At 43.4% G+C, this 22854-nt stretch overlaps 1 protein-coding gene across 6 annotated transcripts in view; it reads left to right on the plus strand.

The window, feature by feature from the left end:
• Nucleotides 1-22854, plus strand: part of BAZ1A (bromodomain adjacent to zinc finger domain 1A) — a 127597-nt gene that overhangs the window by 76540 nt on the left and 28203 nt on the right. For 5 of the 6 annotated variants that reach the window (XM_067534127.1, XM_067534145.1, XM_067534165.1 and 2 more), the window contains 8 exons: nt 1033-1171; nt 4559-4705; nt 8436-8531; nt 8673-8897; nt 11724-11889; nt 12141-12254; nt 19756-19880; nt 21513-22124. In XM_067534127.1, coding sequence (XP_067390228.1) covers nt 1033-1171; nt 4559-4705; nt 8436-8531; nt 8673-8897; nt 11724-11889; nt 12141-12254; nt 19756-19880; nt 21513-22124 — 1624 coding nt within the window. The remainder of the gene's footprint in view (nt 1-1032; nt 1172-4558; nt 4706-8435; nt 8532-8672; nt 8898-11723; nt 11890-12140; nt 12255-19755; nt 19881-21512; nt 22125-22854) is intronic. The other variant, XM_067534136.1, reaches the window with a different exon arrangement.

The following is a 22854-nucleotide window of genomic DNA, read 5'->3' on the forward strand; positions in this document are numbered from 1 at the left end:
ATCTGCATCTGAAACAATCTGGTAACTGGTTTAGCTATCCAAGACTTTAGCCATGTTGTCTTACAGCATGCATCTCTTTCTGAATCTGGAAGCCATAATTGAATACCTGTGAACTCAGGTTTACAGGTTGGGTCCCAGGTCTGCTTGGCTGCTATGTACTTTTTTAGCATAGTCAGCATTTTAGCTGTTCTATCTCTTATTCATCTGTGAATGGCTTTTATGTACCTATTCTTATATTCCAGCCTTCCTAAAGAATCTGAACCTCATTCAGAAATATTATGAGCTACTTTAAGCTTAAATGTAACCATTCATCAGTCTTTTGATCTTTGTTTCTGGACTTCCAGCATCCTGGAAAGGAGCCATTCTTTATTGGCTGGAATTAATTTTTGACTCTCTGACCATCTACCCAGAAACAAATCTTGCATATCTTCACAAACGTCTCTACTTAAAACCATAAATCAAAAGTCTGAGCTGTTGTCAGATGTTAACCAGCATTTCACATGATATCTCTCTATGTGGTCAAGATCAAGCCCATCTAAAACATCTCCAGACATATGGCCTCATTGGCAAAGCAATTATGATCAATGCTACGCACATACTAATTCACTAGACCTGCCCTGGCCATCCTGTTTTGGAATACCTATCCTTAAAATTTTTGTGGAGGAAATAGTTTGAAGGGGAGAAACTGGCAGTTGGAGTTCTTGGAATAGTAACTCTGATCCATACCCTAGTTTAGAACTACAGTATAAAGCATACACAGATTCATTAGGTTAACTAAATTACACATTTAAGGATTTATCTTTGAGCTATATGCAGTTACAAGTTGGACTGCACTATAGCTTTAATAACAATCCTACTACAGATCTTACAGTACTCTTGTTATTAACAATAGCTCTGTAAGGTGTGTAATGATTTACTGATGCCAAATTTATATCACTCACCTTGATGGTAACAAACTTTGTGTGTCTGTTAAGTATTTGTGTTTTCTGCTGCAATTCAGTGAAATACTGGGTTGTTTCCTTTGTGTTGCAGGAACTTCCACTTCCAACTCCAGTAAAGACAAGACTGCCTCCTGAGATCTTTGGTGATGCTCTGATGGTCTTGGAATTCCTTCATGCATTTGGGGAACTCTTTGATCTTCAAGATGAGTTTCCAGAAGGAGTTACTCTAGGCAAGTTTATCATTTGGTGATATGCTTTAACTTACATTGTTCTCTCATGTGTCTCAAATGTATCCATTTATGCAAGTTTCAGAATTTGTTTACATCTAAAATGTTTACATCTATTCTTCTTACATACATATACCATTCTCCAGTTTAGCTTCTCTCAATCAACTTGTGGGAGCTCTGAAATTTAGATGAATTCTAACATGGTAGTGTTTAGTCTGCTGTTTTACAAATGTTTTCCTGAATTTCTTTCTTAAACTTTTATATTAGCCCTGGTCCACACTCACCTGGTGATTTGGCGGCAGCCGACAGGAGTTATGCAAACTACGCAGAGTAGCTTGCGTAACTCACGTCGACTGCTCTACTTCCCTTCTGTGCGCTCTCTACACTGTGCTGCGCCGACAAGTACAGCGTTCCCATCGATGCAGCGCTATGCTACTTGAGGGTGTGGTTTTACTCAGTCGACTTCCTGATCCATTTGAGCGGGTCTACACTGACTGCTCAATCGATCCAGAAAGATCGATCTGGCGGCGGTGAATTTGCTGCTGTCAGTAGAGACATGGCCTTAGTGTGTTAACAAATGGGCATTGTTTGTCAACATTTCCTTTCCCAAGCAACCCCTAAAAATATTTTTCTTCTTTGAGTGCTTGCTCATGTCCATTCCCCTATAGGTGTGTACACGCCTCTGCCTGGCTACTGGAACTTTTTTTCCCTTAGCAGATTCCATAGGGCCGGCTCCGGCGCAACCCTGGAGTCCCGCGCACGTGCCGCGTTATGAGGCGCCGCCAGCCCTATGCCCCCTCAGTTCCTTCTTTCTGCCCGTGACCGTTACTGGAACTGCCTGCGCTTGCATTGCAAGTGCATAATTCCCCATGTTTTAAACTTTAAACAGGATTTTTTGTGTTAATTGGTTAGTTAGATTAATACCTGTTGTAGTGATAGTTAGAGACTTAGAGATAGTCTAGCTCAGACTTTACCGGGAGCAGGTATGCTCCAGTGTCATGGCTTCAAGCCGCGTGCTTTTGGCGGGAAGGCTTTCCCGCTAACGGATCCCCACTGCCTGAAGTGTGGGAGGGAAGCCCTTCGTAAGAAGAGAGAGGCTTTCAGTCCCCCGGAAAATCCGCCTGAAAGCCTGGCTCATGCAGTCCCTGAGCCGGCTCCGAGCCATCCCGCTTTGCCACGGTATCCAGCGTGCTGCCGGTGCAGAGGGTACTGTTGGCACCAACCCGACTCAGCACCACGAAGATGGAGCGTGGATACTCCCCCGCACCTTCGGAGCAGGTGTGGTGGAACACCTACCGGCCCCGTCGACTTCGGTGGCTGAAGGGCAGCAAGAGCCTTGTTGGCCTTGCATACGCCACCACTGCCCATGCCTCCATGAGAGAGAAGGGGCTGGCATTACGGGGAAGCCCACTTTGGGACCTCCTGAATAGCTCAGGAGATCCCCGATATGGGGAGGAAGATCTCCTACAGACCGGTTTCCTAGGGTGGAGCAAGAACGCTCCCCAAGAAGTCATCCCAGGTCACGGTTGCTGGACCGACCTGCATCGAGGTGGAGAGCGAAGTCACCCACTCGACACCGGTCTCGACATCCCCCATCCCTCCCCCGGCACCGGGTGAGGTCCGTCCCACTGCTCCGGCAACAAAGAGTTCGCCCGCAGAGGCGGACTGTGTCAAGGAATCGGTCTTCCTCACCACGAGGAGTCGCTGTGCCCACTAAGGAGGGGGGTTTTCCCCAAAAGGAATCAGTCTGTATCGGACTACAGCATGAGGTGTCTGCAGTGTTGCTCTCTACACGGTCAAGGGGCGGGGGCGCTCGCCATTTGCCTGTAGGGGTCAGAGACCCTCGTATTCACTTTCCTGCCTTTCCCTTCCTGCATATGGTTCTGTGCAAAACAAGGAGGGGCTAAACAGATGCCATCTCGATTGTTCCGACTTGGCCACGCCAGCACGGGTTAAGTGGAAGTGGCTGTTGCCTGCTGGGAGCAGTCCTAAGATAGTCTGCCTGGCCTCTCGCCAGTATGGGTGATCCGGGAAATACTTGCCGCAGCTAAAGCTCCAGGGACTGACTGTGGCCTCCCTGAAGGCCCACCTAGCAGCCATTTCATCATTTTCCATCAGCCGCTGGAAGGGGGATTGCGGTCCTCCCATCAGGTGGTGGTTCAGTCCCCGAAGGGGGTGGGAGGCTCTATCCGTAGGCCCGCGACCCAGTGCCTCCCTGGGATCTCGACCTGGTGTTTCCGGGCCAATACCCTCCTCTCCTTCCGCCCCCCCCCCTCACACACACACACACACACACACACACACACACACACACACCGAAACCCACAACATCATGCCCTCTACTCTGGCCTTCTGGGAAGGTGGCTTTCCTCAGCAAGGAACATCTCCAGGATCAGAGGTCTGACCTCAGAGCTCCTCCCCCCATAGTGTAGTCTATAAGATAAGGTTCAGTTGAGACCACACCGGGCCTTCCGGCCCAAGGTGGTTGCCCAGTCTCATTGGACCAATCATATATTCTCCCCAGGTTTCCCCGAACCACACGGTTTGGAGGGGAGGAGAAGGCAGCACTCGCTAAAACGCGAGTGGGGCCCTGGCTTCTACATCAGATGTACGAGGCCGTTCTGGAGAGCGACGCAGCTCTTCCTTGCAGCATCCGGCCGGATGAAAGGTTCACCACTCTACACCCGGCGCAGTTTCCTTGGGAATCATTTCCTGCATCATGTTCAGCCACGAGCAGATGAAGGTGCCGCTTCCGGACGCCACAGCTCACCCAACAGAGCTCTAGCGGAAGTGCTAGGGCAGGCTGGCGGTGCATACCTTCACGTCCTACCACGCCTCTGTCTAAGGCACAGGAAGGAGTGGGTTTCAGCAGGGCTGTGCTGCAGGCAGCTCACTGCTAACTCCGGCCCACCTCCAAAGTGTACTGCTTGTTAGTCCCCTATAGTGGAATGGACATGAGCAAGCACTCAAAGAAGAAAACAAGGTTACTTACCAGTAACTGATGTTCTTCGAGATGTTGCTCATGTCCATTCTACAACCCACCCCCCGTCCTTGCCGCCGGAGTTGGCAGAAAGAAGGGACTGAGGGGTCGTAGGGCCAGCAGCTCCTCTTATACCGCGGCATGTGCGTGGGACTCCAGGGGGTGCCGGAGCCAGCCCTATGGGATCTACTAAGGGGAAAAACGTTTCGGTAGCCGTGCACAGAGGCATGCACACACCTATAATGGAATGGACATGAAGAACATCAGTTATTGGTAAGTAACCTTGTTTTCTCTATCACAGTAATTTGTAGTAAACTACTGGACTGTTACCTATGGAAAAAATGTTTTTATTTCTTCACTGCTCTTACAGCATTGTGACAAAAGTGACATCACTTAAATTTTATTCACAGAAGTTTTAGAAGAAGCTCTTGCAGGAAATGACACTGAAGGTCCACTATGTGAATTGCTATTTTTCTTCCTGACTGCCATTTTCCAGGCAATGGCTGAAGAAGAGGAGGAAGTGGCCAAAGATCAAATTGCTGATGCCGAGACCAAAGGTCAGACCTTAACTTTACTATTAAAAACTGAAATCTCAATGTAATTAACTTTAAACTAAACTGCATGAGTCACACCACTTTGTTAAATTAGCATAGTTTTATTATGTATGGCAGGGTAAAAAAGTGTTTGTGGTGGTGGGTTGTTTTTTTGTTTTGTTTTTTTTAATGCAGCTATAGCTGCAAAAAAGAAAAAGCTTCTTAAAAAAGCAAGCTTTTCACATTGTTATACACATCAAAGCACACTAGGCATTTAGCAGTTTTCATATGCTTTGAAAACTTCAAGGTCTCCCTCTGTCCTCCTTTTTCTTTTCTTTTATCTTTTCTGCTCCTTCAGCAATACTAGATATTTCTCCTGCAGGTTGAGAGAATAGACATTCTTCTGAGCTTTCACATTAGCCTTGATCTGTAGTTGCAAGAGGTGTCCTTGACTTAACCCTGCATTTTCCTGAAATTAGAGAGTCCGGTAATGCTTTCTAACTGTAACTGGAAATTCAGTATTCATTTCCTTTGAAGGCAAGTACTAGCTATGCATGCACACCCCTGGCTATCAGGTGGCCACCATTTCCTTATATTAGGAAGACACTTCGTAGATTGATTTAGCTACTTTTGCCTCTGGACTCAATTCTTAGATTGCAGCAGCAATCTTTCGAGAGGCATGCAGTATCCATTGAAAATTCATTTTGTAACTGCTAACATTAGAAGGTTCTTCTTTTAAGCTGTCAACAAGTCCTATCTATATATGTATATTCATCTCTAATAGTTTCAGTTTTGAGTTTTCATGCACTGGATCAATATTTCAGCATCTGGATTGGGAACGCTATGAGCCTGCACCTGAGATGCGCTCTGCCCACAGAACACTTTCTGAAGTCACAGGGAGGGCTTGCAGAATCTGGCCTTCTACGAGAATGTTAAAAACTAATTAGACTGCTTTCATCTTTCTTTCTACCTTTAGAGGTTTAAATTAACAGTATATTTTGATGGGGATCAGAAAGAAGAAGAATTGTACATAAGCTGACCATGTCCCTTTAATATTTGATAGTGCTGCATTATGACCATATCCCAATTTATTTTTAAAATGGGGAGCAAATGAAGGAAATTTAAAGCTGTCTTGAAAGACAAAATAACTTTTAATCCTTAAGGAGTGGCTTTCGTATCAGAGAAAGCATAATTACAGTCAGGGAATAATTCAGGTCACAGTAACTGCAAATTTGACAAGCTATTGATTTACCTGTGATGTGACTCTTTCTCCTTTCTCCCCACCCCTCCTAAAAAAACAAACAACAAAACTCTCAATTTTAAAATAGGATGAAATTTAGTGCTTACATTTTGACAAAGCATTTTGGGTGGCTGTGACTTGGTCAATGGAAATCATCACTTCTAATTTTAAGGACTTTTTTGTTTTGTGTGTGTGTGTGGGGTGAGGGGCAATTTATTTTGCTTTTGTTTTTTATTTTTTCCCCTGGATCAGAAATAGTCTTGTGCTTTCACTTTTGGTGGACTAGACCAATAAGATTCTTTCTGCTGTAACAGAAAGAATCCCAGTGGTCCAGGTTGTCAAATACCAAACTGCAGAAACCTGTATTACAAGTAGGGAAAAATCTCCCTTTAACTTCTTCAGTACTATATGTTTTTATTGACAAATGCCACAAATTGGTACTTGGCGTATGATTTTAAAAATAATAAATGGAAGCATTTATTATGCTGGAATGCCTCATTCTAACAGTGAAATCCCTCTGGTTTGTTAGCTTCCAGGAGCGTGTATCCATAGAAGATACCTGGATCAGGAAATCACCTGTAATCACTAGTTACTGATAGGAGAGGTACCATAGGAGCACTGCCCCAGAAGGCGTAGGGTTGCCCCAGAGCCTCTTAATGTAGGGGGGGGAAGCAGCTATTGCTGTGCTCATTAAGTGGGGTTCAGTGTGTGTTCCCCCTTTGGCCTGCCAAACTTGCTGACTAGTGAGGGCAGGAAGCCATGGCCCTACTTCTTCCTGCTTTCCTAGAGATGGCTATCAGCATTTGCTCTACTTAGTTCTTGAGCTCAGGTGAGAACAATGACTGTGATTGTGCCTGGCCCTATGTGGCAGATGTAAGACCCAGGAAGACTCTCTGAGTCTTCCCCTTTGCACACCTATACAACAGTCAGTCACGGTTTAGCCCTTAAAATGTGATCCTAATCTGCAGGGTGACTATATATTAAAAATGGCATCATCTTAAGCAATAGAGCCTGCTCTCTGTGTATAGTTAGAATCTCAGGGCTGGTCTCTTAGGTGTTTGTACAGCATTTAGCACATTTGGGTGCTATTTTAATATAACTAACTGCTTATTTTACTGAATAAACTACTTTTTTAACTCCTGGTAGCAATGCAGTGCCAACACAGCTGAGAGAGAACGAGCTATCTGTTGTCTAAATTCTTTATTGTTGGTGATGTGTGAACTAGAAAGAATTCAATTTGACTTTCAGATCACAATTTGAGTTTGTAGAGCTGGCTATTGCAAAAACATCATTTTCTAAGTAGCCATCCCTTGTGGGACTGCGGATAGTACTACTTTTTACTGCCCCTTGCCATTTGGAGCCTCTGCACTTTCATTTCAACTGCTCTTGTTCAGACAACTTCTCTATTTGGAAGAATTAGATGTCCTTGTACAGCCTGTCCTCTATCACACTAGCCAAGCAGGTTTGTAGCAGTCAGCAGTTTTGTTCCACTTTTAAAACGTGCTAGATTTGAAAAGCAGGCAGCACTTCAAGGGAAAACACCCAGGACAACTGTTTTTTTTTGTTTTGTTTGTTTGTTTGTTTTTTTTCCAGAATCGGGGTCTTACGTAAGAGATGTGGGTGCGGGAAAGCGATAGATGTCCACTTTGTAATGTCTCGGTAAAAGCTTTCAGACAGCATTAATCATGATGCAATAATTTTATCGTTTAATAGTTGTAAACTCACTATTTACACAGTCTTGTTCAGTTTGGACCTATAGCACCTTTGCCTGTTAACTTGGTGACCGTAACACTTCATAATGACTTGGACCTGAATAGGGTAAAGTTGTTGAACTAGTGTGCAAGGCTGACCAACTCTGTCAACTCTCTGGAGAACTACCTGTAAGTGCCAAGGAAACTTTGTTTAAGAAGAGGGAATTCAGTTTGCCTCCCTGTGGATGAGCTGCTTTTGCTGCTGTTGTGTAGTGTCCTTTACATCTGGCTCGTGTTTATTGGATTACCACTCTGATCATATTTGTGTGGAATGTGTAAGCTTCTATATAAAAGTCAAATACAAAAAACAGATGCCATCATCTGAAGTGTTAGTTCTTCATATAAAAACAAAATGATAATGTGGAAATGATTACATTTCAGGAATGTGCAGGATAGGATGGAGTTTGATTGTGCATTTTTTCTCTTTGAAGCGTATTCTGTGGTATTCCATTCCCTTCCCTCTGTCCCCAATGTGCATGTTTGTTTGCCCAATGTCAGTGCTTTAGCAACTTTAGTCGCTTATGCATTGTGAGAACGGCTTTTAGTGAGTGTTGCATGTCTTTAGTGTATATACTGTTTAGGTGGACATTAGGCAGCATATATTTTAACTTGTTTGTTGAACTGAGTCTTGAATATGTTGAAGCTTTTGTGAATGTCCAGCCATTTTGCTTTGTCTGCGCACTATTTAAAAAGGCCTTTTCTTTCTTCTCCCAAAAATCCAAGTTTTAATTTGCACTAGAATAAAGTGTTTATTTCCTTAAAGATTTAACAGAGGCTTTGGATGAAGATGCAGACCCCACAAAATCTGCACTGTTTGCAGTTGCAACTTTGGCAGCTGCATGGCCCCAGTTACATCAGGGTATGTGTGGGTTTCATTTTCCGTTTCATTTATGTGTTTGTTTTGCTCTGTATTTTTTTTTTTTTAAAAGCACATTTTACATTGGTTGCTATATATTGTTGGTCTCAATGTAAAATAACTTCTCACTGTTATTAACTATAGGCTGCAATTTGAAAAATTTGGATCTCGACAGCTGCACTCTTTCTGAGATTCTCAGACTTCACATCTTAGCGGCAGGTGCTGATGTAACATCAGCAAATGCAAAGTATCGTTACCAGAAACGAGGAGGGTTTGATGCTACAGATGATGCTTGCATGGAGCTGAGATTGAGTAATCCTGGTCTGTTGAAGAAACTCTCAAGTACTTCAGTGTATGACTTGTCACCAGGTAATAAAACAAAAGGAATGTCAAGTTTAAGATGATTCAAAGCCATTCTCTGGGTGGCTCATTTCAAATCCAGCCATGACCAAAAGTTATCTAACAACCATTTGTCCTGTGTAAAAACAAATTGGCAGTCTCACTCCAATTTTGGGGGAGACCGTTTGGGAGACCTATCACCTCAGTTGGAACCCTACCAACTCAATTGGTAGTCTCTACTGAGAGGTCAAGGATTGCATGTGCATGGAAATAAAATTACCCCTTCATTCCTAGAGGCATTCCATTCAGATCAGAGTTCAGATGGGGCAGTGGCTGAACCGCTTACATTGTTGCTGCCTAATCTGTAGATACCTAGAGGACCTCTATCTCCAGGATTGTTAGTCCAGAAACTATCAAGTGCAGTATGCTCATGTGAATACTTTTTAGTTACTACTAGATATTCAAACTTAATTGGCTATAAGCAATTTTTAAAGCTACTTTTGTTTTCTGAGATGCCTCAAGATAGTTGACATACAGATTCCTTTTCTCCTGTTTGCTTGTTGGATTCTGGAGGAGTCTTCACTCCTGTTTTGACTGTTTCTATCACTGGTGATTTATGTGACTAACTTAGAAATTCCCACTTAAGTAATAGGGCACCTGGTGAAATCTCAGAACTTGTTTGTTTCCCACTGAAATAAATTAGAGCTGTGCCTTCTCTCTACTGTATTTCTCAGTTGGCAGTTACCTTGATACATTAATAGAAGTGCCTATTTCAAGAATTCTTGTCTGTACTATGTCAATTGCCTCTTGTTTCACACATCCTGTGTGCATTAGTGCTCTCACTTGAACGCAAGTGTGCTTTTTGGCTGGGTCAGTTTATATGAGTTTCAAAACCAGTTGCTCCCCATCTTCCATAACATATGGCCTTCTTTAGGAGACTGCCTCAAGGGCATGGCTTTGTGGTGGGAGAGAAATAAAAAGAATAGTTAATGAATAACTAGGGTCCTTCAAATGGACTATCTTCAGATTCGATAGCCAGGAGAACCTTTAATCCTTTGGACAATGGCATTTTCCAGACTTCAAGCTAAATGAATGCATAAAGAGGGATATGTAATATCTTGAACTTGCCTCAGAGTACATCAAATCTACACATTTTTTTTCTGAAAGCTAGAATGTCAGTGGGTCCTGAACCCACATGGCTTGTTGTTTAGACAGTCCAAGAGTGAGCTCATCCAATGAATCCTCTTCATTGATCCATAGTTAGAGAAACTAGAAAACAGAATCAATCACTGTGGCATGCTATTGTTTCGGTTGCTCTGTCTGTTTTGTGCTCACAATATACTTTCAGATCCATCTGAGATGCCTCTTAGGCATAATGGCCACAGCCCTTTCTGTGCCTATACCCAGTAACAAGACAAGCATGTATGCTGTTTATATGTGTCCCTGAGAGGACATAGGCAAGGTTCCCTTTGAAAGTGTGAACCAGAATCCACTCCCCCCACCACCCCTCCCTGCTCGCCAGATTTAATAGCTGGATCCAATTCAAATTAGTGAAACAAAATACAGTAGAACCTCAGTTACAAACACCACAGTTATGAACTGATCAGTCAACCACACTTCATTTGGAACTGAAAGTACGAAATGAGGCAGCAAGAGAGAGACACACAAAAAAGCAAATACAGTACAGTGCTGTGTTAAACATAAACTAGTAAAAAAATAAAGGGAAAGCAGCATTCTTCTGCATAGTAAAGTTTCAAACCTGTATTAAGTCAATGTTCCGTTGTAAACTTTTGAAAGAACAATGATAACATTCTGTTCAGAGTTACAAACAACCTCTGTTCAAGAAAAGCAGAATCTAAAATAAGCATTTTTTAATGTTAATCACCAGATAGGATATCTGCAAAAATATGCCATATGTTGTTCTACAACTCAATTACACAGGAAAAAAGATTTAAAAAAAAATTCTGCCTTACAGATTTCCTAACTGGTAAGCTATCCCTGCTTGTTAAGAGCCACCATCACACGTAGTGCATGTCTTCTACTTTCAGGCTAGTGCTTTGTCATTGGTGTAACCTGAGATTTTTCTCCTGGGGGAAAATGCCCTGCCTGGGTAGTGCCCTTGCCAGATATTGCCACGTATGCTTTTGATCACAAGCTGACTCCAGAATTATCATCATTCATTAAGATATGTCACTGCAAATATTAGCTTTAAGTTGATATCCTCCCACTTGAAGATTTTTTTTAATTGCTATTTCCTTGTCTTTTACAAGATGCATAATATTTAAGACTTAAATTGCATCCCGATTTTATTAAATCATTTTCCAGGTGTCACAACCATTTCAAATGAGACTAATTTAAGTTAGGGTAGTGGTGACTTCTATGTTTGAGATATATTTACTTTCATATTATCAGTGTTCCTAGTGTGAATTTCAAATAATATAAATCCTAACATACTACTTTCTTCCTACACTGAATACTTTCTAACTCTTTGTACTGCTAAAAATGCTGATGTAATACTTTTCTAATATAAGATATAGATGAGAAATTCACACTGGAAATTCATTTGTGCAATGATCACAGTTCTTAGTTTATAGATTAGTAGACTACAGAAATAAAAAATCATAACTCTAGATACTACAAAGATTAAAACTGGTCTGGTTAGTTATCTCCTGGAACAACTGCCAACAAAAAAATTAGCATTTCATGTTAACCCTGCACACAATCTGATAATATCTGCTTGATTTGATATGTAGTTTTCTCAGTAAGAAGCTATCTTTGGGCCTGAAGGTCATTATATAAAGAGTACTTCAGCATCTTTTATAAAGAAGCATAAACAATTAACGTGAATTTTATCAGGGGAAAAGATGAAGATTCTTCATGCCCTCTGTGGGAAGCTTCTGACTCTCGTCTCTACTCGAGATTTCATTGAGGACTCTGTTGATGTATTACGACAGGCAAAACAGGAATTCAGGGAGTTAAAGGCAGAACAACATCGCAAAGAAAGAGAAGCAGCAGCAGCACGGTAAGAAATGAATATAACCAAGATAAAACTAGGTGGAACTCTTTTTTTATGTCAAAAACTCAGCTGCTGGATCTGAAAGAGTAACAATTACTATTTTTTGTATTATGCCAGCCTCTTAAGGTGCCCATCAGGATCAAGGCCTCCTCCTAGCTGGCATTGTACAAAGATGAGCCCCTGCCCACATAACCAAATTAAATTAGGCACTATCTTTATATGTTAATTGCTGTTTTTTATATTTCCCCCATCCTTAGGATACGTAAGAGGAAGGAAGAAAGATTAAAAGAGCAAGAACAAAAGATGAAGGAGAAACAGGAAAAGTTGAAGGAAGAGGAGCAAAGGAATCCTGCTGCAGAAGTAGCTGTTGGGTAGGATCAATTATTCTAACATGATAAATACATGAGCCTGCTTTTTTAAATGGTGGTTTTCAGTATATAGGACCAGAGACTAAGGCAGTGTAATTCTTTGACTGAAAAGGAACTATGCCAGTTTACACCCACTGGGAAATCTGGCCCTTAATATTGATTACAGAAACAAACATAAAGCAATACCATTTTTTCCAAATAGAAAAGAGTTGTTTAATATAGATATTTCCTATAAGCAAGTAAAGTTATGGCGTCTGCAGTAGCCGCTTGTGAGGTTAACATTTGTATTTGATTTTTCTAATTTACTAACTTGGGTGACTGTAAGTTGTTTTTTTTTTTTTTTAAGGCCAGAAGGGACCATTATGATGATTACTTTAATTTCTGCATCAAGCCCATATCTTCTGTTTTGAACTATAGGAGATGTTTTAGAAAAATATTTGATCCTTAGCCAGAGTGCTATTCTAGATTATCTCCATAGAACTGAGGTTTCTCTTTGAATGCTAGTCCCTATGTGGATTCCATACGTGGGTGCATATGCGCGCTATGTGCCAGAGCTGGAACTGTTTGAAGTAGTCTCCATCGATCTTCGTGCCATGCATGGTCCACATGGTGCGTCCAAGATCTTGTGCGGCTGTTCCCTCTTACTGCCACATGGCCAGAATCCGAAAACCTCTCCTCTTTGTCTTCGAACTGCATAGCTAAAGGAGGGGGGGAAGGGGCGGAGATTTTATTCTTCATAGTTTTTGTAGTAGTTGGGGTGGGGGGAATTAAAGTTATCATTACATAGGTTAGATTAGTTAGTGGCCATTGCTGAATTCTACCCCAGGCATCCCACCCGTTCTGGTGGACTGAAACTTGACTTGACTTGTCGGGGCACAGAATTGTGCTTCTTTGAGTGCTTGTTCATGTTGATTCCAAGTAGGTGTGCGCACGCTGCATGCATAGTCATCGGAAGGTTTTCCCCCAGCGGTACCTGTCAGGTTAGTGCAGGCGCCCCATGGAGTTGCACCTCCATGGCGCTGTATATAGGGCTCTGGAGGGGTCCGCCACCTCTCCAGTTCCTTCTTACCGCCCATGATGGTCGTTGGAGTTTCAGTCTTGCTTCTGCAAGCTTTCTCTGTTGTCCTTAGAGGTTCCTATAAATAGTTAGAAAGTTAGTTAGTCTGTTGTTTGTAGTTACTTAACACGTATCTATAACTATATAGTAAGGGGTTTCCCCATTTCTGGGACTCCCCTACCTGGAGCTGCGACTCAGATCTCTCCAGTTATGGCTGGCATCAGTCTACAGACCCCACAGAGACAGTCTGGACAGAGTGATCTGCCTTCCACCACAGATTGTATAGTCCCTTCAGTGGTGGCTCAAACCCACATCATGTGTGCCAAGGGGTCACATTTGCCAGGCCACAACCATCACTGGTGCTGGTGACGGACGCTTTGGCCTTGGAGTGGGGAGCGCACCTCAGCGAACTGAGTACCCAAGGCCTTTGGTCCCCATAGGAGCAGTCACTCCACATAAATGTCAGAGAGCTATGGGTGGTCATATTGGCCTGCCAGGCGTTCCAGTCTCATCTGGCAGGCAAGAAGGTGTCAGTATTGACAGACAACACCATGGCGATGTTCTATATGAACAGACAGGAGAGCACATTCCTCTCCCCTGTGCCAGGAAGCCATCAAACTCTGGGACTTTTGCATTGCCTGCTCCATGCACTTGGAAGCATCTTATCTGCCCGGTGCCCAGAACAAGCTGGCAGACCATCTCAGCCGCTCTTTCAACACCCACAAGTGGTCTCTCCGAGCAGATATCTTGAGGACTGTTTTTCAGAGGTGGGGATTTCCCCAAGTGGACCTATTCTCGAACAGCACTCTGACTGAGTGGTCATCAGAACCGGGGCCGTCCTTCTTGCCGCATCATAGCTCATGGGATCAACAACAAGCATGCTTGCCATCATACATGCCACCAGCAGAACACTGGTGCCAGTATCCACGCAGCCCGCCAACACAAAGGGACCAACATGTCTGGCCTTACTGGCATCACTGGGATCCCTAGCATAGCCAGGGAGCACCACCACAACACTACGGACTTCCATTGGAGTATACACTCTCCATTTATGAAGAGCCACATGGCATGACTATGCCCCCATCACCGGCGGAACCACCAGTACCAACAGGGGCTTCTTCATCCCCAGACGAGGCGCTCATTCATCTAACACTCTCCTTGTCTGATGATCGGGGCAGTATCAGGACTTTCTCTGTTGGATGGCGACACCCCTTAACCTCATGGCAGAGGATGTAAAAGACTCCCAAGACAAGTTCTTGGACATCTTGCAATCTACTGGCCCCTCATGGATTGCAGTTCTAATTCATAAGGCAATTCTTCAACTGGCCCAAACCATCTGGCACACCCCAGCATCCTGCACCCCTATACCTAAGTGCACAGAGAGGCGCTATTTTGTCCCAGCCAAGGACACTGGTTTTTTGTTCATCCATCATCCAACTTCCTCGCAGTGCAGGCAGTGATGCAACATGCCAGACAACACTTGAACAACTCCTTCAGATCAGGTGGCCAAGAAATTCAACCTAATTGAGAGGAAGGTCCATTCTTCGGCATGTTTACAATTTAGAATCGTCAGCTACCAAGCCATACTAGTGAACTATAACTTCAGGTCATACTCAAAGCTGGCAGAGTTTCAAGCCTCCCTGCTGGAGGACAAACAAAGTGACTTCAAGTCCCTCATTGATGAGGGTCAAGGTTGCCCTCCAGGCAGCAGTTGATGCAGCAGACTCAGCGTTGGAGGTAGTGCTCAGGTGAGACTCCTGGCTGCAGATGTCGGGATTGCCCAAGGAGGTCTGAACCACCCCAGAGGATCTCCCCTTTGACAACCAAAAGTTGTTTAGCAAGAAAACCGAGAGTCTACATTCACTCAAGGATTCCCAAGCCACACTGAGGTCATTGGAACTATATATTCCAGCCTTTGCCCACTGCCTGAACAGACCATCCTTCCTCCTGCAATACCCAACCAGGCATACCTATTCAATTCTACCCGCCCGCCAACAGGACCAACCGTGATGACATCAGCAGTCGTAACAGCCAAGGTTCTCCACTGCCTCCACTTCTCTGATGTCTACCTCCCACCAGCGACCCTCAGAACATCCCTTTTGACTCCTACATAGAGACCCATGAACCTTCTCCCAACCCTCCTCTGCCTTCCCTGATCTTTTCTTTTGCGGCGGGCGGGGGAGTGTGTGTCTTGCTCTCTTTGTTCACAATTGAAACAAGATTACACTGATTGGTCAAGGCTACACCCATCATACACAAGGGCTATCTAATAGAATTCCACGCCTTTCTCCCTTCCCACCTTCCTTAGGCCAACCATGCACATCCAGCACAACTGGACTTCCTACAAAGGGAAGCACACACCCTCTTCGAAAAAGGAATCCTAGAATTGCTTCCACATCATTATCAGTGTCATGGCTTTTACTTCCCCCATTTTCTCATAGAAAAAAGGAGATCTCCGCCCTATCTTGTATCTACAGGCACTAAACTGATTCATCCGCAAATTCCACTTTTGTATGACTACCCTCCCCCAGTCATTCCCTCCTTTTCCCCCAGAGCATGGTTCATGGCTCTCGATATGAAGGATGCATACTTCCATGAGGATATCCACCCCACCCACTGCAAATTTCTTTGCTTCGTGGTGTCTATGTACTCCCCTTTGGGATTACTACCAACCCTTGAGTGTTCACAAAGGTCTTCACTGTGGTTGTGGCATATATGAGATGCTTGGGCCACTCCCTTTTTCCTTACCTGGCTGACTGTCTCTTAGTGGCATTCTCCCGTGACAGCCTTCTTGTCATTATCTGCACACTGAGGGAACTCCTAACCAGTCTGCAGTGTGCATCAACAAGGCGAAGTTTACCCTCTTACCAACCAAAAAACTCACTTTTATACACGCATACTTGGACCCCGGTGTGGGAAGGGCATTCCTTCCAAAGGACCATTTCACCACACTCACCTCCTTGATTACATGGCTACGATGACGCACATGCGTCCGCCACTGCCTGTTGCCTCTGGGTCATGTGGCAGCATGCACTTCCGTCACACCATACGCACACCTTCATATCAGATGCCTTCAACTATGGCTTCGCTTGGTGTATGACCTGCAAAAGGACTACCTCAACAGACGGGTCCTCCTTCCTCCTCCAGTACTCCTCTCTTTTGGTGGTGCGACCCATCCAATGTCATTGCAGGCATTCCCTTCAACTCCCCTACTCCCCATGCCACTCTCACCATGGATGTTTCCCTCATAGGCTGGGGAGCCCACATACAGGACCACATAGTGCAAGGCCTCTGGTCCCCCAAAGAAGCATAGATGCACATAAACGTCCTGGAACTACATGCGGTCTAGCATGCCTGTCAGGCACTTCTTCCTTGTACGGTCCAGGCACGTACAAATTCTCTCAACATAACAGCAGTTGTATACATAAACAAGCAGGGCAGTGCCAGATCAACCATCCTCTGTCAAGAAGTAGTAAGGTTATAGAACCGGTGCTTATGGCACCGCGTCATGCTCTACACAACACACCTACCAGAAACAGACAACAATCTGGCAGACACCCTCAATCACTCCTTCCACTGCAACCAAGAGTGAGAAATACACAATCCCACTCTGTGCCATATTCCATCGGTGGGGCACACTGTGATGGGATCTCTTTGTGACCTCTGCAAACTCCCCTTTTCTGCTCCAGAGGAGCTCTCAGGCAAGGCTCTCAAGGGGATGCTCTCCTTCTTCCATGGACACGGGATCTACAATACATCTTCCTTCCCATTTTGCTTCTCCTACAAATACTCCCCAAAGTAAGGCAAGACTGGGGAGCCTTCATTCTTAGAGCTCCCTTCCGGTCCCGTCAATAGTGGTTGATCTCCTTCACCTGTCAGTCTGCTCCCCAATACTCCTTCTCTTCCTCCTGAACCACCTCACACAACAACAGTGCCAAATCTGCCACCCCAACCTGGACCCTCTTCATCTCAGGGCCTGGTATTTGGATGGGGCTTGCGAATAGACAATGCATGCTCCATGCTGGTATGGGATGTACTTAACCATAGCCGATGCCCTATGACCAAGGCATGCTACCAAGCTAAATGGTGGCGCTTTGTGGAGTGGGCATCACACAACCACCACTCCACAGGCAGTGTCCATATCAACCATGCCTGACTATCTGCTCAAACTTTGCCTTTCAGGCCTCACCCACTCTTTCATCTGAGTCCATCTGGCAGCCGTCAGTGTGTTCCTCCCATCTGTGGAGGGTTTCCTCTGTCAACCATGGCTCGATTCTTTCATGGTCTCCTTAACATTTTTCCTGCAATTAAGACCTACATGGGATCTCAACTTTGTCCTTTTAGCTCTCACGATACCACCCTTTTTGAGCCTCTTACCACTTGCTTGCTCACTCACCTAACCATGAAGGTGATCTTCTTAGTGGCCATCACCTCTGACCAAAGGGTCAGCGAACTAGCAGCCGCGATGGCAGAACCGCCCTACATGGTGTTTCATAAGGATAAAGTCTCCCTATGGCTCCACCCCAAATTTCTCCCTAAGATAGCCTCACTGTTCCATCTCAATCAGTCATCCATCTTCCAACCTTTTGCCTGAAACCACACACCTCCACCAGGGCACATACTCTACAATCCCTTGATGTCAGCCACGTGCTAGCCTTTTACCTCGAACACACATGCTCTTTCCAAACTTCTCCCAGACTTTTCTCACTAGAGCAGACCACTGCAGAGGCCGTGCCCTCTCGTCCCAATGCATTTTCAAATGGATTGCCCACTGCATAACGGAGTGCTATTCTCTTTCACAACTTTCTCCACCACCTGCCATTATAGCACTCTACCAGAGCTCAGGCCACTGTGTTGGCATTACTCACAGATGTCCCATGGCAGGACATTTGTAAGGTGGTAATGTGGTCCTCCATCCACACCTTCACTGCTCATTACACCATATCCCAGTCAGCAGCTGAAGATGCAGTAGTCAGCCTTGCAGTCTTACGAATTCTTACAACTATTGAGCCCTCGCTCCTACCTCCACACTGAGTACTGCTTGCTACGCTACCCACCTATTGAATTCACATAGGAACTAGCACTCGAAGAAGAAAAGGAGTTATTTACTGTAACTAATGGCTTTTTGAGAGGTGTGGTCCCTATCTGGATTCCAATCCCACCCCCATCCCCTCTGCTATGGGCTCGAAGACTATTGGTAAGCGGGAACTAATGGGGCATCAACCTGCGCAGCCACATGAGACCTCGGATGTGCCACATGGACCTCACATGGCATGCGGGTCGAGAGAGACTACTTCAAATAGCTCCATTCCGGCACATGGCCACGTGCACCCACGCATGGAATCCAGTTAGGGACCACACCTCTTGAAGAACCATCAGTTACAGTAAGTAACCTCCTTTTTCTTTTACACTGATAGAACCCTGTATTTCCATAAGTAAGACTCATGCATGTGCTGCTGCATAATACTTCTATTTGAAACTAATCCAGAATAAAGAATCAGAAGCATATAAAAAACTACATTCTCTTTGTGGAAGGGAATTGGATAACTAAATCTCCAGGCCAAGAGATAAGCATGTACCATAGACAGGTCTAACCAATGATTGTGCAGTGAACTAATAACTGGGTGGACAATTGGAGATAAAATGCATGCCTTCCTTAAGACCCTAAATTGTACTCCAGAACGTTCTAATCCTGCAAAAATGTGTGTGTGTGTGTGTGTGTGTGTGTGTGTGTCATATTATATATACTTAACTTTAAAGCACACAAGTAGCAGTCCATGGGACTAAAGTTAAACATGTTAAGGATTGGGGTCATACTGTGTAATAATTGCCCTACAAAATCAGTGCTTAGTAATGGTACAAATCTGGGTCGAAGAAACGTATTTTCAGGTTTCTAAGAGGGAACTGCAAACCATGTAAAATAAAAAACTCAAGGCTGCATCCTCAGCTCGTGGAAAAATGGCATCACTCTGAATTCAGTTGAGCTACGCTGATGTACACCACGTGAGGATTTGGTTTTAAAACTACAAAAAGCCTTTAAATGTTTTGGATGGTATTTAAAAACATTTAAACCCTGGATTAGGCTTTAGTACAGTTTTTTTTCTGTGGTTATGGTTCAATGTTTTGGTTTCTAGGAAATGTCCTATCTCTTAAAGGTCCATCCCCGTCCCGTCCCGTCCCGTGGTTCCCCCCCCCCCCCACCTGCCCCCCCTCCCACACACACTCTCTATTCCCACATTAGGATGTGAACTTGGACTACATAGAATCATTTCTGTGGAATAGTGAAGTAGTATAATAAAAGGAAAAAAATACATATAAAAATTCTTCACAGGGCGACTTTTGATAATAAAATATTAATTATAAAGCACATTCTGCAGTGTCCTGTATGTTCTTTGCCAGCTCTGTTCAGTTCTTTGACTATGAATTTTTGTTGTACTAACGTATCAGGGAAGAGGAACGGGAAGACCTTGATACTAGTACAGAGAGCAAAGAAATTGAACAGAAGGAACAGGACTTGGATACAGTCACAGAGGATGAAGAAGAACCAGGACCAAACAAAAAAGGAAGAAGAGGTAATTTATTTTTTGTGCATTTGTACGTGTATGTATGTATAAAGCAACAGTTGGACAAATTTTTATTTTTTGCTAATAAATCTTTAAAAAGCATTCCACTTCATTGTAAATGTAAAGGAAAAAAAGACCTTGATCATAATGGTTAATAAATGCATTGAGGCAGTTTGATCCCTCTTTTAGCTCTCAGTCTTATGTACTCTAGTGCTTCTGTTCCTCTTTGTCTTCTCTGGTAGCCATCTGGACTCTTGTCTTTCGGTGGGGGAGGAGAGATTAATAGGCTGCGGCTTGATAAACTGGTACAGTTCTTCGTACTCCACTTGACTGGCTCTATATGAATCTTCTCTAATGGAGGCTGACTCATTTTGAGGCACTTCATCTTTTGTAGAACTTAAACCAATAATTTTTCTTTAGTGTTCTTTAATATGATTTGTGCCACCTAACTAATTAGCTCTACTGATGGAGGGAGATGTGCCTCCTAGGCATCAGTGAGGCCAGATGCACCCAGGCCCAGATTTACCCCCAGGCAGACAGCTTTAATCTCCCCCTAGGAGCTTCCAAGGCATTCATCTACTAGGAACTGCAAGTGAAATGTACTGAATCATGCAGGATTGTGGCTTACAGGCAGACTGTGGGGCTTCCAGAGGAGAAAGAGTTGTTTAACTTCTGCTGTTCCTCTTTGGTGGACTTTTTCTACCTCCAAGGATTTTGTGCTAGGGTCTTTGATTGTGAAAGCCCTTGGTGATTTTGGACCTTCATTGATCTATAGAATAGGAATTCTGAGTCTGATCATAATGCTTTGCATTCTGTAGTACTTTCCATTGGATGTTAAGGTACTACAATAACCATAAATGTCTGAGAGCTAATTATTTTTAAACAGTAATGTATTAAGCATTAGAATATCATTCTGTCTATATGGTAGGCAAGTATTACTATCCCCATTTTATAAATGGAGGAAACTGAGGACAATCACACAGGAAGTCTGTGTAAAAGCTAGGAAAAAAATGCAGATTGCGTGATTGCCTGATTCCCTATTCTTTGTTTCAACATCAAGATCTTCTTTTCAATTTAACTATTTCAACCTGTCTTGCTGGTAGGGTCTTTGACTTTATTACAGTTTTACTCATTTTAAAACACGTACTGGAATGTTTTCAGTGAGTCCATGTTGAAAATAAAGATAATAAATGAAAAATTGTTCAGGACAAAGTAATTTAACTGGGATTGACGTGGGTGTGTAGTGTTTTTAAAGTAGACCTCATGGCAGTAAATGCAAGGCCAGAACTTTTTTGTGGTGGTTTCTCTGTGAAATCATTGTAACTTTATTTAGTCAATGAGAAAGAGAGAGTGTCTGTCTGTAGCACCTTTAAATTCTCAATGGCATAAATAATTATAAAGAGCAGAGTTTTTTTAAATCAGTAAATAAAACTTGGTCTAGGTTCTGGAAGTTGAAATTGATATAAGCAGGCTTTTCCTGTATGCATGCAAGTAGATTTTATTCCTTTACTGTGCTAATGATCAGTGATAATGTTAACCTGATTATTCACAACAGTCTTGTTAGAAAGAAAGTGGGAGAATCTGAACTAATGACAGAGGTTACAAGTACAGTACTGTCTGTTTTCTTCCTTTCATTTTTAGGTAAGAGAGGGCAAAATGGATTTAAGGAATTTACAAGGCAAGACGAGACTTCTTGTGAAAAGAGTGAACCTCTTACTGCTGAGGAGGAAGAAGCTTTAAAAAGGGAGCAGCAAAAGAAAGAGAAGGAACTTTTAGAAAAGATTCAGAATGCTACAGCCTGCACCAATATCTCCCCGCTGGGTCGTGACCGCTTGTACCGACGCTACTGGATTTTCCCCTCCATTCCTGGATTGTTTATAGAAGAGGACTATTCTGGTCTCACAGAAGACATGTTATTGCCTCGACCCACTTCCTTTCAGAATAGCATACAGTCTCACATCACAAATGAATTTCAGGTATCCACTAAAACTGGAGAGTCTTTGAAATCACCTGAATCTACCTCCAATATTGACCAAGGTTCATATGCCAGTATTCCTGTAGAGGTGCCAAGGCCCATATATAAGCCAAATCGCTGGTGCTTTTACAATTCTCGGGAACAACTGGATCAACTCCTGGAGGCTCTGAATTCCCGAGGATATAGGGAAAGTGCCTTAAAAGAAACTCTTTTACAAGAGAAAAATAGAATATATGAACAACTAAATAGTTTTCCTATGGAAAAATTCCATATTCCAGGTAAAGGGCAAATTCTTTCAAATGTATTTGCTTTCATAATTGATTTCAGAATAGCATTATAAGAACCTGTCATTCTTATTAGACTACCCTATAAAATGATTAAATGATTCTACCAAATGTCTTAGCAGCTGAACTATTTGCTTTTCAGAAAACATGGTTTCAGTGTATTTTTGTTGATGGATAATGTATTTCATGGGTGACTCAGTGGAAGGGTAGTGGCTTCACTGTTTTCTCAGTGTTGATTCATAAATCAGAGTTGCTATTGTTGGTCTTTGAAGAAGTCATTAGCTCTACACACCTAGGAAGAAACAAGCTACAGCATATACAGCTGGGAAAAAAGCAAGGGAGTCTCAAAAGAAAAAGAACGTTGGTGTAAATAGTAGATCCTGAACATTGGTATCTGACATGAGCTCATTTTCATTGTTGATGATTTCTTTCACATCAGAAATATTAAGGTAAGACAAGATGATCTGCCATTGAAGACGGGGACATCACAAGGAGAGGCGATTACTATTACTTTGACTTGGATGGTGGGGTGGCTTTTCATAATATGATGTGTGAAATCATTCAAAACCTCTGCAGAACTGATTAACGTGAACCGGGTAAACAATTTATGTTGCCTGATTGTGCCAGATTTTTGGGAAAAAACAAAGACCTGACTAACTATGCTGGCCTTTGTGTGACATGCACAGACTTAACAGTAGTTTCTATACTCTTGTTGGCACATTCT

The sequence above is a fragment of the Emydura macquarii genome, unplaced genomic scaffold (genome assembly GCF_026122565.2).
Source record: "Emydura macquarii macquarii isolate MOO-44397 ecotype Brisbane River unplaced genomic scaffold, CSIRO-AGI_Emac_v2 contig_374, whole genome shotgun sequence".
NCBI classification, from domain to species: Eukaryota; Metazoa; Chordata; order Testudines; family Chelidae; genus Emydura; species Emydura macquarii.